This window comes from Pleurodeles waltl, chromosome 4_2 (assembly GCF_031143425.1).
Source record: "Pleurodeles waltl isolate 20211129_DDA chromosome 4_2, aPleWal1.hap1.20221129, whole genome shotgun sequence".
Lineage (NCBI taxonomy): Eukaryota > Metazoa > Chordata > Amphibia > Caudata > Salamandridae > Pleurodeles > Pleurodeles waltl.
This window is the reverse complement of record NC_090443.1, coordinates 746,480,476-746,495,518: the sequence shown is the minus strand read 5'-3', so window position 1 is coordinate 746,495,518 and position 15,043 is coordinate 746,480,476. Positions and strand designations below refer to the sequence as shown.

At 44.1% G+C, this 15,043-nt stretch overlaps 1 protein-coding gene across 1 annotated transcript in view; it reads right to left on the bottom strand.

Moving 5' to 3' along the window:
• The window catches only part of SLC25A24 (solute carrier family 25 member 24), a 253,836-nt gene that overhangs the window by 63,028 nt on the left and 175,765 nt on the right, over positions 1–15,043 (bottom strand). The window contains exon 8 of the mRNA XM_069232406.1: positions 12,048–12,215. Coding sequence (XP_069088507.1) covers positions 12,048–12,215 — 168 coding nt within the window. The remainder of the gene's footprint in view (positions 1–12,047; positions 12,216–15,043) is intronic.

Sequence of the window (15,043 nt, the reverse complement as noted above, 5' to 3'; positions counted from 1 at the left end):
GAAAGGGGCTGTCCCGAAAGAGGGGAACACCCCCCCCCATAGAGTGCAGCTCTTACCAACCAATATCTCTCTTAAACATAGAGACAAACGTTTTAGCTAAAATACTGCCAGCACGATTGCTAAAGGTGAAAGCCCCACTGATTCATCAGGACCAGTCGGGCTTTATGCCGAAGAGGTCTACAAGGTTCATCCTCCGGAGGCTGCACAACTGGCTGGCCAAAGTGAACCAGAGGCAGACACCTCACATGGTCTTGTCACTAGATGCCGAAAGGCACTCGATACAGTCAACTGGCAATACATGAGGCAGGTGTTGGAGAGGTTTGGGTTCAGACCCCAATTTATGGGTTGGATAACCCTGCTATACATGGACCATGTGGCAACGGTTAGTGTGAAGGGGGTCACATCCACTGAATTTCGCATAGAGAGACGGACGTGGGAGGGCTGTTTCCCCCTCACCACTGCTGTTCACCCTGGTGCTAGAACCCCTGGCATGCAGGGTCCAATCCCACCCTGGCATATCAGGCTTCCAAATCCAAGAAGAGAGAGAAGGATGAAAGAATACTGTTATACGCAGACAATGTCCTGTGGTATATTACCAATCCCAGGGAGCCACTCCCTCAGATATTGCATACCTTTGAACAATTTGGTGAGTACAAAATTAATAGGTCCAAATCAAGCTTATACCCTCTGGGGGAGGTGGGCGGTGGGGGAGATAGGGCAATTAGAACTCCCTAGTAATCCGAGGATGGTGGAGGACAGATTTAGATACCTGGAGGTCTATGTGACAATGCGGCAGGAACGATCTCTAGATTGGAACATTAAGACAGTCATGGTAAATGCCCACAAGGGTATGGAAAGGTGGGCAACTCTACTGTTAACACTGCTTGGCAGGACATTATACAAGATTATAATCTCGCCAAAATCACTGTATACTTTACAAAATACATATATGAGGGTCCCAGAGGATGTTTTTACCAGATTAAAGGGAGGGACTCGCATATTCCTATGGAACAGGAAACACTTGCACATTTCCATGCAAGCACTGCAGAGAAATTGCCACAATGGAGGAATCGCTCTCCCGGATGTGAGGGCCTATCACTGGGCGGCACACCTTGTTGTGATAAATGACTGGATATATGCCCCGGGGGATCACCCCAAGTTCCCCATGTACTGAAAAAAGTCAGTTTGAGAGCAGATCATTCCTTCACTACCTTTATGGTGGGAAGGGCACCCACAAGCTACTGCTACCAACACAACCGGTAAAAGAGGCCTAGAAGAAAGCCAGCACAAGAACAGGGTGGTATGCGAAACCCCCTGTGGGAAGGTTCACAACTGAAGGAGATTGGGAAACCTAAAGATTTTGGGTCCTGGGATATGATTGGGAATGCCCGGTTGGGGGACGATAGACAATGGAGAATGAAGCCATTCTATGCCCTGCGAAAAGAGTATTGAATGTCAAGCATGCAACAATACAAGTACATGCAATTCGCACATGCCTGGCATGCTGAGAGGTTGGAGGTATCAAACCTCCCCAGGTATGTCCTGCTGGAAGGGAGGCTGCTGATGGGACAACTGGTGTAATGAAAATGTCACTTACCCAGTGTACATCTGTTCGTGGCATCAGTCGCTGAGATTCACATGGTATGCATGAGCTCGCCATCTGGTGTTGGGTCGGAGTGTTACAAGTTGTTTTTCTTCGAAGAAGTGTTTTCGAGTCACGGGACCGAGTGACTCCACCTTCTGTGCTCATTGCGCATGGGCGTCGACTCCATCTTCGATTGTTTTCCCCGCAGAGGGTGAGGTAGGAGTTGTACTATAGTAATAGTGCCCGCGCAATGAAAAATGTAAGTATGTACCTATTAAAGGATTAAGTAATATATATACAAATGTACAAAATTGAAGGTAACTTCTGAACTGCTACAGGCTTCCGGGGAGGTGGGTGGGTCCATGTGAATCTCAGCGACTGATGCCACGAACAGATGTACACTGGGTAAGTGACATTTTCAGTTCGATGGCATCTGTCGCTGTAGATACACATGGTATGCATAGACTAGTAAGCAGTTAGTTCCCCATAAGCGGTGGTTTAGCCTGTAGGAGTAGAAGTTGTCTGAAATAGAGTTCTTAATACAGCTTGACCTACTGTAGCTTGTTGTGCGGATAGCACATCTATACAGTAGTGTTTGGTGAATGTGTGAGGCGTAGACCAAGTGGCTGCCTTACAAATTTCTTGCATTGGGATGTTTCCTAAAAAGGCCATTGAAGCACCTTTTTTCCTTGTTGAATGTGCCCTGGGAGTAATGGGCAGTTGTCTTTTTGCTTTAAGGTAGCAGATTTGGATGCATTTAACTATCCATCTGGCTATACCTTGTTTTGATATTGGGTTACCTGCATGAGGTTTTTGGAATGCAATAAATAGCTGTTTAGTTTTTCTGATGTTCTTCGTTCTGTCAATGTAGTACATTAATGCTCTTTTGACATCTAATGTATGTAGTGCTCTTTCAGCCACAGAATCTGGCTGTGGGAAGAATACTGGTAGTTCTACCGTTTGATTTAGATGGAATGGAGAAATAACTTTTGGTAAAAATTTTGGATTAGGTCGTAGGACGACCTTATTTTTATGTATTTGTATAAAAGGTTCTTGTGTTGTGAACGCTTGAATTTCACTTACTCTTCTTAGAGATGTAATGGCGATGAGAAAGGCAACTTTCCAGGTGAGGAACTGTATTCCGCAAGAGTGCATGGGTTCGAAAGGTGGGCCCATGAGTCTTGTTAGAACCACGTTTAGGTTCCATGAAGGAACAGGTGGTGTTCTTGGTGGTATAATTCTTTTAAGCCCTTCTATGAATGCTTTGATAACTGGTATCCTATACAAGGAAGTTGAATATGTAGTTTGCAGGTATGCAGATATTGCTGCAAGGTGTATTTTAATAGAAGAGAAGGCTAGCTTTGCTTTTTGTAAATGGAGCAAGTAATTTACTATATGTTTTGGAGTTGCCTCTAGTGGTTGTATCTGATTATGATGGCAGTACCAAACAAATCTTTTCCACTTACTTGCGTAGCAGTGTCTAGTGGATGGCCTTCTGGCCTGCTTTATGACTTCCATACACTCTTGGCTAAGTTGTAAGTGTCCGAATTCTAGGATTTCAGGAGCCAGATTGCTAGATTCAGCGATGCTGGGTCCGGGTGTCTGATCTGTTGGTTGTGTTGCGTTAACAGATCTGGTTTGTTGGGCAGTTTGATGTGTGGTACTACAGACAGATCTAGCAGTGTTGTGTACCAGGGTTGTGTTGCCCACGTTGGTGCTATTAAAATGAGTTTGAGTTTGTTTTGACTCAATTTGTTTACCAGGTAAGGAAGGAGAGGGAGAGGAGGAAAAGCGTAAGCAAATATTCCTGACCAGTTCATCCATAGGGCATTGCCTTGGGATTGCTTGTGTGGGTATCTGGACGCGAAGTTTTGGCATTTTGCGTTCTCTTTTGTTGCAAATAAGTCTATTTGTGGTGTTCCCCAGAGTGTGAAGTAGGTGTTCAGAATTTGTGGGTGGATTTCCCATTCGTGGACTTGCTGGTGATCTCGAGAGAGATTGTCTGCCAGCTGATTCTGGATCCCCGGAATAAACTGTGCTATTAGACCAATTTGATGGTGGATTGCCCACTTCCATATTTTTTGAGCTAACAAGCTTAACTGCGTTGAATGTGTTCCTCCTTGTTTGTTTAGATAATACATCGTTGTCATGTTGTCTGTTTTGACAAGGATGTATTTGTGGGTTATGATTGGTTGGAAAGCTTTTAGTGCTTGAAAAACTGCTAATAATTCTAGATGATTTATATGCAGTTTTGTTTGATGTATGTTCCATTGTCCTCTTATGTTGTGTTGATTGAGATGTGCTCCCCACCCTGTCATGGAAGCATCTGTTGTTATTACGTACTGTGGCACTGGGTCTTGGAAAGGCCGCCCTATGTTTAAATTTATACTGTTCCACCATAGAAGCGATAGGTAAGTTTGGCGGTCTAGCAACACCAGATCTAGAAGGTGACCCTGTGCTTGAGACCACTGTGAGGCTAGGCACTGTTGTAAGGGCCTCATGTGCAGTCTTGCGTTTGGGACAATGGCTATGCATGAGGACATCATGCCTAGGAGCTGTAGTATTGTTCTTGCTTGTATTGTTTGGTTTGGAGACATGTGTTGAATGACCCTGTTGAAATTGTGGATCCTTTGTGGAGTTGGCGTTGCTACTCCTTTTGTCGTGTCTATTATGGCTCCTAGATATTGCTGTACTTTGCTTGGCAGAATGTTTGATTTTGCAAAGTTGACGGTGAACCCTAGATTGTAGAGGGTTTGTATGACTTGATTTGTGTGGTTTGAGCATTGTGTGAGCGAACTGGTTTTGATTAGCCAGTCGTCTAGATACGGGAACACATGTATTTGCTGCCTTCTGATGTGTGCAGCGACTACTGCTAGGCACTTTGTGAATACTCTTGGAGCGGTTGTTAAACCAAAAGGCAATACTTTGAATTGGTAATGTATTCCTTTGAATACAAACCTTAGATATTTCCTGTGTGATTGATGGATTGGTATATGGAAATATGCGTCCTTGAGGTCTAGGGTTGTCATGTAGTCGTGTTTTCTGAGCAATGGTAACACTTCTTGTAGTGTGACCATGTGAAAGTGGTCTGATTTGATGAATGTGTTTACTACCCTGAGGTCTAGAATTGGTCTCAGTGTTTCGTCCTTTTTTGGTATCAAGAAGTACAGTGAATAAACTCCTGTGTTTATTTGTGTGCTTGGTACTAATTCTATTGCATTTTTTTGCAGTAGTGCTTGAACTTCTATCTCTAGAAGTTGTGAATGGTATTTTGATAAATTTTGTGATTTTGGTGGTATGTCTGGAGGGAATTGCATGAATTCTATGCAATAACCATGTTGGATAATTGCTAGGACCCATGTATCTGTAGTTATTTTGTCCCATGCTTCGTAATATTGATGTATCCTCCCCCCCACTGGTGTTGTGTGGGAGGGGTGAGTGACGTGTGAGTCACTGCTTGTTGGTAGTGGTTTTGGGGCTTTGAAATCTTCCTCTATTCCTAGGAAATTGCCCCCCTCTATACTGGCCCCGAAAACCTCCCCTGTACTGTCCCTGGTAGGTGGGCGGTGCGGACTGTGAGGTGCTAGCTTGTGTGGCTTGACCCCGAAACCCTCCTCTAAAAGGTGTTTTGCGGAAGGTGTTATAAGATCCTCTGCTCTGCGGGGAGTAGAGTGCGCCCATGGCCTTGGCAGTGTCAGTGTCCTTCTTGAGCTTTTCTATAGCTGTGTCGACCTCCGGACCGAACAGAAGTTTCTCGTTTACTGGCATGTTAAGCACTGCCTGCTGAATTTCTGGCTTGAATCCAGACGTTCTGAGCCATGCGTGCCTACGGATGGTAACCGACGTATTAATGGTTCTTGCGGCCGTGTCTGCTGCATCCATGGAGGAGCGTATTTGATTGTTGGAAATGTTTTGACCCTCCTCAACAACCTGTTTTGCTCTTTTTTGCAGATCTTTTGGGAGATGTTCAATGAGATGCTGCATCTCATCCCAGTGGGCTCTGTCGTATCGCGCTAGCAGCGCTTGTGAATTTGCGATGCGCCACTGGTTTGCTGCTTGGACAGCAACCCTCTTCCCGGCTGCATCGAACTTCCTACTTTCTTTATCTGGGGGAGGTGCATCCCCAGAAGTGTGTGAGTTTGCCCGTTTTCTGGCAGCCCCTACCACCACAGAGTCTGGTGGCAGCTGAGAGGTGATGAAGACAGGGTCCGTGGGAGGCGCCTTATACTTTTTGTCCACCCTAGGCGTCACTGCCCTACTTTTAACTGGCTCCTTGAAAATGTCCTTTGCATGGCGTAGCATGCCTGGGAGCATCGGCAGGCTTTGGTAGGAGCTGTGGGTTGAGGAGAGGGTGTTAAATAAAAAATCATCCTCTACTTGTTCCGAGTGTAGTTCCACATTATGGAATAGAGCTGCTCTAGCCACCACTTGTGAGTAGGCTGTGCTGTCTTCCGGTGGTGATGGCCTAGTTGGGTATGTGTCTGGGCTGTTATCAGACACTGGTGCGTCGTACAAGTCCCACGCATCCTGATCTTGGTCGTCGTGGCTCATGGCGGTGTGAGCTGGCGAATGTGACGGGGTGTAAGTTGGCGAAGCCGGAGTTACAGGTGGAGGCGAGGGAGGAGGTGTTACCTTTTGTGTTGTTTGTTGCTTAGGAGTAAACTGAAGCGTTCTCTTTCGTTTGACAGGTGGAAGGGTACTGATCTTCCCAGTCCCCTGCTGAATAAAGATACGCTTTTGCGTGTGATCCACGTCAGTGGATTGCAGTTCTTGTTCAAATCTATGTTTCTTCATTTGAGAAGACATAGAATGCTCTTCGGTATAGGAGCCAGAAACAGGGTCTGATGTCGCTTTTTTCGGCTCCGAAAGCCCTGTCGATTGTTTTTTCGGCTCCGAGGTAACCTTCCTCTTTTTCTGTGCCGAAAATTCTTGGCCTCTATGGTCTTCGGCGCCACTGTCTCGGCGTCGATCGGTGTCGACACCGAACTCTCGGTGTCGATGCTTCTGTTTAGCACTCTCTCGGTCCCGAGGAGGCTGCGTGCCGGTGTCTCGACCGAAGTCGGACGATCTCGACACTGAATGGGCCTTTTTCGGTGCCGATTGTTGGTCACCGAGAATATGGGTGGAGCCATGGCCGGTTGGCAGTGGCGTCCCCGGGGCCTTCTTTCCTTTTTTAAGGTTTGTTCTCGACGTCTTACTCACAGTTCTTGTAGAGTGTAGCTCGTCGGAGTCTGAATCCTGGATGGAAAAGGATTCCTCCTGTTCTTCTTCTGTCTCGAACTGTCGACGCTCTTTTGGCGTGGACGCCATCTGCAGTCTTCTCGCTCGACGGTCGCGCAGAGTTTTTCGGGACCGGAACGCCCGACAGGCCTCGCAGGATTCTTCACTGTGCTCGGGTGACAGGCACAGATTACAGACCGAGTGCAGGTCCGTATAAGGATATTTGTTGTGGCATTCGGGGCAGAATCGAAACGGGGTCCGATCCATCGGCGTTGTCCTCCACGCGGTCGGGCCGACTAGGCCCCGACGGGGTGCCGAAATCTACCCCGAAGGGCACCGAGGCGCTTCGATGTTGAACGCGTCGTCGTATGTGTCTATCTCTAACCGGATCGCAACGATACCGTCGAAAATCTTCCGTCTTCAGCTATCTTTCCGTTCCGAAACTCGGAGCGACAGGAACACGTCCGAACCCGATGGCGGAAAGAAAACAATCGAAGATGGAGTCGACGCCCATGCGCAATGAGCACAGAAGGTGGAGTCACTCGGTCCCGTGACTCGAAAACACTTCTTCGAAGAAAAACAACTTGTAACACTCCGACCCAACACCAGATGGCGAGCTCATGCATACCATGTGTATCTACAGCGACAGATGCCATCGAACAAAGCGGTTTCCTGGACGTACAGGATCATTAAGAAGAATACGCCAGACAAGCTAGGGGGCCTAAGAGACAGGTGGGAATGGACCTAGGAATGCTGGACGATACTGATTGGGAGGCGGCATTGATGTACCCACGGGAGGTGACGATCAAATCCTGCCTAAAACTGGTTCAGTATAAAATTCTTCAAAGAGCTTACTATGACAGAGCAAGACTACATAGATGTGAGAGGGCCGCAACACCTGAATGCCTGAGGTCTGCAACGCAGAGAGGGATGTTTGTACACACACTATAGGAATGTCCTAGAATCCCACCCTACTGGCTCAAAATCCTAAAGACTTTGGGGACAATAATGGGGGCTGCAGTTTCTCCAGATCCCAAATATGTGCTCCTGGGCATCCCAACTGATATTGACCTCCCACGACCTAAGCTCCTCTTTAGCAATCTGGGACTTGTAGTGGCCAAGAGAGACATGGCAAACTGGGGTGCAACAGAGACACCCACCATGAAAGAATGGAAGGCAGGGATGGACCTCTATATGGCAGCAGAAAAAGTCACATATAAAGCAAGAGGATGTCTGAAAAAATTCTACAGGATCTGGCGACCATTGAGGGACTATTATGGTATTTTGGATGGGGAAGATAGGGGGAGGAGAACAGTTCGACAAGTGGGAGAGACGGATAAGCTGAAGATAAAGGAGATATGCCCTTCTCGGGGAGAGGAGATATTCTTGGTGCTAAACTTAATGACGTTGTATTGTATGGGCCCAACTGGTGCATTTACATAAAACAAAATTATATCAGGGCCTGTTAACTGTTTAAAAATACATTTTATGACCTTTAAGCTTTCCATTTGAAAGATCAACTGTGCTCTACGTAGTGATAAAAATACTACTATTATTTTACATCAAGCTATGGACAAAAATCCAGGACATGTGGGGACTAATATTTGACTATGTGAGATACAAAATACTACATATTGGGTGCCATATGTTAGGTCCTGCTAGCTATTCTGCCTGGGTCGACACAGCATCCACAATACAATCTGATGTTAAGTATAGAGCAGTGGAGACACTGAGATTTGAGTGAATGGTAAACAATGTAGTTAATGGTTCAAGAAGTGCACTGTTTCCAGACCTCATTTAAACATTCACATAGTCTTCTACCCAAGTCAAATAATGGCTAAATTGTAACACTGTTAGAAATGGTGTCTCTAGTTGGCAGTGGTTTGCACCCTAAGTAGGGACCCTTACTCTAGTCACGGTAAGGGAGTCACACAGCTAAGATAAACCCGGCTCACTCCCTTGGCAGCTTGGCTCAAGCAGTTAGGCTAATCTCAGAGGCAATGTGTAAAGTATTTGTGTGTGTACGTGTACACACACACACACTCACCCCTCTAAAGTACTCCACACCAGTGTAGAAAACTAGCCAATATTTATCTGAGTAAAACAAGACCAAATGGTAAACATCCAACATACACAAGCAAGGATACGAATTTTTAAAGATTACATGTATAGTGCTTAGAAACACAATCGCTCCAACTGTGGCTATAATGACATCTTGACAGAGTCGTTCCAACAGTTCAACGCCACAAGCGAGGGAGTCACGGAGTCACACTGACCTCGGGTAAGTACCTTGTAAGATGATGAGGAAGCAAAGATGATGCATGGAGTCGGTGAGATGAGATGTTGCTTGAGCCAGTGCGGCGTGGTTCCTTACTGCCACCGGGGAAGTGAGGCGTCAATTCCTTACTGCTAGGCAGGGGAGATGAGGAGTCTGTTCCTTATAGTTGCAGTGGAGGTGTTGCAGCACTGTCAGCAAGGCATCAGTCCTTACAACAAGACAGGATCGATGAATCCAGAGGATCAAGACGCGAGGTGCCGACTTTGCAGTGTCGCATCACAGCACGGGGCCACAAGTGCCGCAGCGGAATCAGAGTCAGGAGTCACAGACATCAGTGACACGGTGTTCTGGACTTGCATTGTGGTGGGACTTCGGAGGCCCTGCTGCTTCGGTCATGGTCGTTGCACTCAGTAGGGATCACGGCGCCGGTGCCGGTAAGCGGCATGGAGTCAGAGAGCAGCGCTGGTTCCGAATGTGCTCTCAAGTCGATGTGCTTAGTTTCTTCTTGGTTGCACCAGAGCTCACTTCCAAGGGCTCTCAGACTGGATTTGGCACCACTTTGCAAGTCCGGACTCTCAGCCTATAAGGTGAAGTCTCTGATGGCTCTGAAACTTCTTAACAGGAGGCAAGCTCAGTTCAAGCCCTTAGAAAGCAGGATGTAGAAAGCAAAGGCCAGTCCTTTCACTCCCAGGACAGAAGCAGCAAGCAGCAGCCCAATACAACAATGCAACAGTCAGAGTGACAGTCTCTCTTACAGCATCCAGCTCTACTTCCTGGCAAAATGTCCTCTGTCCAGAAGTGTTCTAACTATGTGGGGTAAGAGGTCCAGTACTTATACCCATTTCTGTCTTTGAAGTAGGCAAACTTCAGAGAAAAGTCTTTGTAGTGCACAAGACCCTGCCTTTCCCTGCCTTGGCCCCAGACACACTCCAGGGGGTTAGCGACTGCTTTGTGTGAGGACAGGCCCAGTCCTATTCAAGCGCAAGTGGCGGCTCCTCCCACCAATATAGCTCAGAAAGACTTATCAGCCTCGTGATGGGCCATCAAGATATGCAGGGAACACCTCAGATCCCTTTGTGTGACTGTCAAGAGTGAATACACAAACAGCCCAACTGTCATTCTGACCCAGACCTGTATTCAGCAGAGAGGCAGAGGCACAGAACGGTTAAACAAGAAAATGCCCACTTTGTAAAAGAGGCATTCTCAAACTTACAATTAAAAAAACAACTTCACCAAAAGATGTATTTTTAAATTGTGAGTTCAGAGACCCCAAACCTATCTGCTCCCAATGGGAAATTACACATAAGAGATATTTCAAGGCAATCCCTAAGTTACCCTATGGGAGAGATAGCCCTGGCAATAGTGAAAAACGAATTTAGTAGTATTTTACTGTCAAGACAAGTAAAACACACCAGTACATGTCCTACCTTTTAAATACACTGCACCCTCCGCATAGGTCTGCCTTGAGTCTACTTTAGGGGTGACTTACATGTAATAAAAGGGAAGCTTTGGGCCTGGCAAGTAGGTGCACTTGCCAGGTTGAAATGGGAGTTTAAAACTGCACTCACAGACACGGCAGTGGCAGGTCTGAGACATGTTTACAGGGCTACTCATTTGGGTGGCACAATCAGTGCTGCATGCCAAATAGTAGCATTTGATTTACAGGCCCTGGGCACACATAGTGCACTTTACTATGGACTTACTAGTAAATCAAATATGCCAATCATAGATAAACCAATCACCAGTTTCAGGGAAAAGAGATCAGGCCTGATGTCATCAAATTAACTGGACTCAAGAACAGAGCAGACAATGGCTTTAAAAAGTGTTTTATAGAGAGATGTGGTAATTACATAGTTTGGAGAGCAATTTATGTGAAGTTAACACAAAGAATGATTTTTATTATCTAGATAAGCAACTGGGTGCCTAATGGAGCATCCAGATTTTACTACATTTTCTCTTTGCTTTCATGCCACAGAGAAAATTTGAGGTTTTTATTAGTCCCCATTAAATTTTCTGGCTTGCGTTTGTTTTTACGAGTACCATGGAACACAAGGTTTGACTTCAAAGATTTTAAACCTGATTTGGACTAGTGCAGACAGTATGCTTTAATGATCTGTGGCCTCAATAATTTCAGATGTGGGCACTGGTTGTGGTGTTATGAATTGCAACAGAGGGAGCATTTAAAGTGTATTCAGTCATTTCTTAGGGTTTTTAAATAGTTGCAGGAAGGAACAAAGAAGGAGGTTAGGATGGGGACTGTGTAACAATAAAGAACATCACATCAAAGTCAACAACGGTACCAAGATCTGCATGATGCACAATTAGTTTATGAGCACTTCCTTTGTTAGGGTTGACTTCAGAGCACTTTAATACAAAGAAATTGACGCTATTAACAGGGAAATTAGTCGCATTATTAAACCTGAAGTAACTTTCTGGGATGGAATGTACTTTTAGAATAGGTTGTGACATACTTACAACCAGAACACCTAATGAGTTGAAGAATGTGAATTGTTATCAAAAGACATGGGAAACAAATATGGGCTCAAAAGAAGATGGTTTCATGATCCTTACTGATTTGTATTTGATTACAAGATCTTTAAATGATATTAAGTCATCAATAAATATTTCATTACATGAGTAGTAGGCTGTTTACATGATGCTAAATGATAACTAAACTATACGATTTTATGGTCATTGGTAATCCTATGTCAGTCAAACAAATGTAACTCTTTGTAGCACAAAGGTAGACTACAAATACAAAGACTTAAATGTTATGTTATTCAAAGTACTGAATAGGTAATTTAGATTCATGCCTTACCACCTTGCCACACATTCATGGAATGTTTCATACTGTATATAACAAGCAAAACAAAGTGTGTTTTAAGTTAGTATTTAGTGTACCTTCTCAACATGCCTTTCACTTGGATCCTCACAACTTGTTATAAATTTGATAATGAAGCTCACCTCATAAATAGCCAGGTCGATTCCAGCATAGGGGATTATACCTAGTATGTTTGGAATGTAGCCTTTATAAAAAGCTTTCACTCCTTCTTTCTTTAAAATCTTCTTGCCACAATCAAACATTCCGGAGTACTGTCCTGTCTTACCCACAGCCAATCGGGTCTTTAATACCTATCATAATGAAGAAATATAAAAGGGAAACATTTTAGTAATGTTGTGCACAGAGTTGCCAAGCAGTCATTTAAAACATCTGAAACATAAAATGCATATTACAACTCTCGGACCTTTTTATTTACTACCTATATCATAAAGTCTTAATTTACCTTATTTACAGACAATCCCAAAATTAAATGAAACAGAGAAACAAAATGGAGGTGGAACAATAAGGACTACTCCTCGAGGTTGCATGTTCAACATGCTATGAGATCAGATGTGAATTAAAATTGTAATAAACAGGTGAATGTAGATGTTTCAACCTGAAAGTAGTTAATAAGACAATAATTCCAAAGTGCGGAAATTCACTGAACTAAACCAACATTACAACTACATCCATCTTGGCCAAATTGCAATTGTTAGCTACAGGATTCAGTAGACAAGGATCCAAAAGACAGTCACACCTGCATAACACAACTCTAGCATAGTCTGAAGCACTTTTGGGAGGTCATTGTGTATAATCAAATAGTTAAATGTTAAAAAGGAATGACTATAAGAGGCAGCATGCATAGAAGAAGCTATATCACCATGAAAGCCTGATCCCTCATTTGTTAATTTATATACACAAAGAGCTGTCTCATAACAGCTTCCGATTTATTCCCTGTGGGCAACAGTCCACTCAGGGCAAGGAGAGGTCCTAAGAGAGTTCACTAAGCTTAACTAAAGCCGCTTTTAACACATGAATCCTAATGTTTGGTGGGAGTTCCAGAGCTTTGACTCTTGTTTGGGGTGGGAACTGCTGATGGGTAGTTTGTACTTCATTGGGTGGATGGGCAGTTATACTTAGTTGGCATTTCTCTGAAGCCACAAGTTCTGAAAAAATATTTCAATATTAACTAGATGATCCACGCACTCTTTTGCCCCCGAAACTGAGTCCTGTTATGAGTCTTTGGGATCCCTAGCTGAGGAGACATGGCCAGATTATTTCTGCTAAATTAATCAATGTAACTAACCAGTTGGACCAATGAAACCTTTCAGATGGTCAATCTTTAGGATAGTTAATATTTCTATTCAGATAAAATTACTTCAAGAAGTATGTGTCATCTTCTCATCCAAACCTGCCCTTCACCTTGCAATACTTATCAGACAACTATTGCTTTTGCAGAGAGCCAGAGAGCTCTGACAGCACAGGATTTCTGGTTTGCCAGACTCTAGATGTACAGTATCCAATTTCACATGCTCATCTTTAGTATTTGTGCAATGTAACCAGAAGACCACACTTCTGTGCTGACCCAACAAAGCTTTTTAAGCCTTTTTCATGGCTAATCAGTCCAATTAAGAACAATGCAAGACCTTTTTTCTTTATTGTTACATCGAATGATAACATCCATCAACAAGACACAACATATAGATACTGTATCAACATGAACTTACACAAATACATTAGAAAAGTTTAAAATTGTTAAAAACATAAAATCACTGACATAACACAATTAAAATAAAAAGAACACATTTGAACAGCAAGTATTTTGTTGCGAGACAAAAATTTACACGCTCACTAATATCTTTGATCTTATTAGCCACTCTGTGTAGAGGAATTTGAAAAACAAAAAACCACAAGCATTCTTGAGTCACTTTTACATATTCGTAAAGGCATTTATTTGACCCAATATGCCCATGATACAACATTAAGGGACCCACTTGGCTCTGGGTCTAAAATAAGCAGGACAGAAGAACAGTAGATGTTCCTCAGTTTATGTAAAATTGGCTAAAGGTAAAACATCATATCTGAACTTCAGATAAAAAGGTCTTGTACGTGGTGGGTTAGTATAATCTAGACATTCCTCAAACTTAAAAACAGCTTTCTGGTGCAAAAATACTTAGATTAAGGTGCCTAGTGCTGTTGCGGAATCTCTCTACTCCATAAATAGTTCCCCGTATCTAACCTTCATTCTAGTAGCAGCATTGTGGGAAACAGAAGATGGGTTGTGCCAATACTCCGCTAGGCCAAGTTCCACCAAGGATTGCTTGATGTAGCTTAGCCAAGGGACACTTTCTTTCCCTGGCTGGGTGATAGTATTTTGGAGAGCATTCCTAAATGGGCTGAAAGTGAGCTCTGCCATAGGTTACAGTGCATGGCCTAGCCTTATGGACAAAAGGGGGTTATTCTGGCTGGGTTCCAATAATGTCCTTATAAATTTGTTCACTTCAGTACCCAGGTCTGAGACATCACAATGACCCTAGAGTTCTGCTCCATAAAAGGCAGCAATAATTGCTTGGGCTTTGAAAACTTTTATTGCAGGGGAGACTGGATAAATAGAAGTGAGCTTAGCAAACTTAAGAATAGCCGAAGTCCTGTGCTTTATGAGAATGGAGCTTTTAGTGATTTGTGATCCATGAGTTGAAGTCGGATAGTCAAATCCCCGGATAATCAAATTTGGAGAGCATCTCAACGCGGTTCTCTCCCGACCTGATCAATCCCTGTAATGCTATCTGGATTTAGCTACTGCTTCATCTTGACCACTGACTCCATTTTGTGCTTAGCTTAGCTTCGAACACCGTCATGTTGGTGGTGCAGGTATTTTTCCGCGCACAACTTGTGCAACATGTTTTTCACTTCTCTTGCTCTTTCTCACCAAGGCAGGTACATAACATGGAGGAGTGACGGAGAGATAAGGATGAACCAGAGAATTTTTATGGCACAGAAGGGAAAAGTTCGGTCTTGGGAGCGTACCTTGGAAAGTGGCCAATCTCTAAACGTGCTCTTTCAATGCCGACATGGTACAGCCAGCACTTGAACAACAACTTAATGTATGGGAGGGGGAGTCTCTAGAATTCTCCTCTCC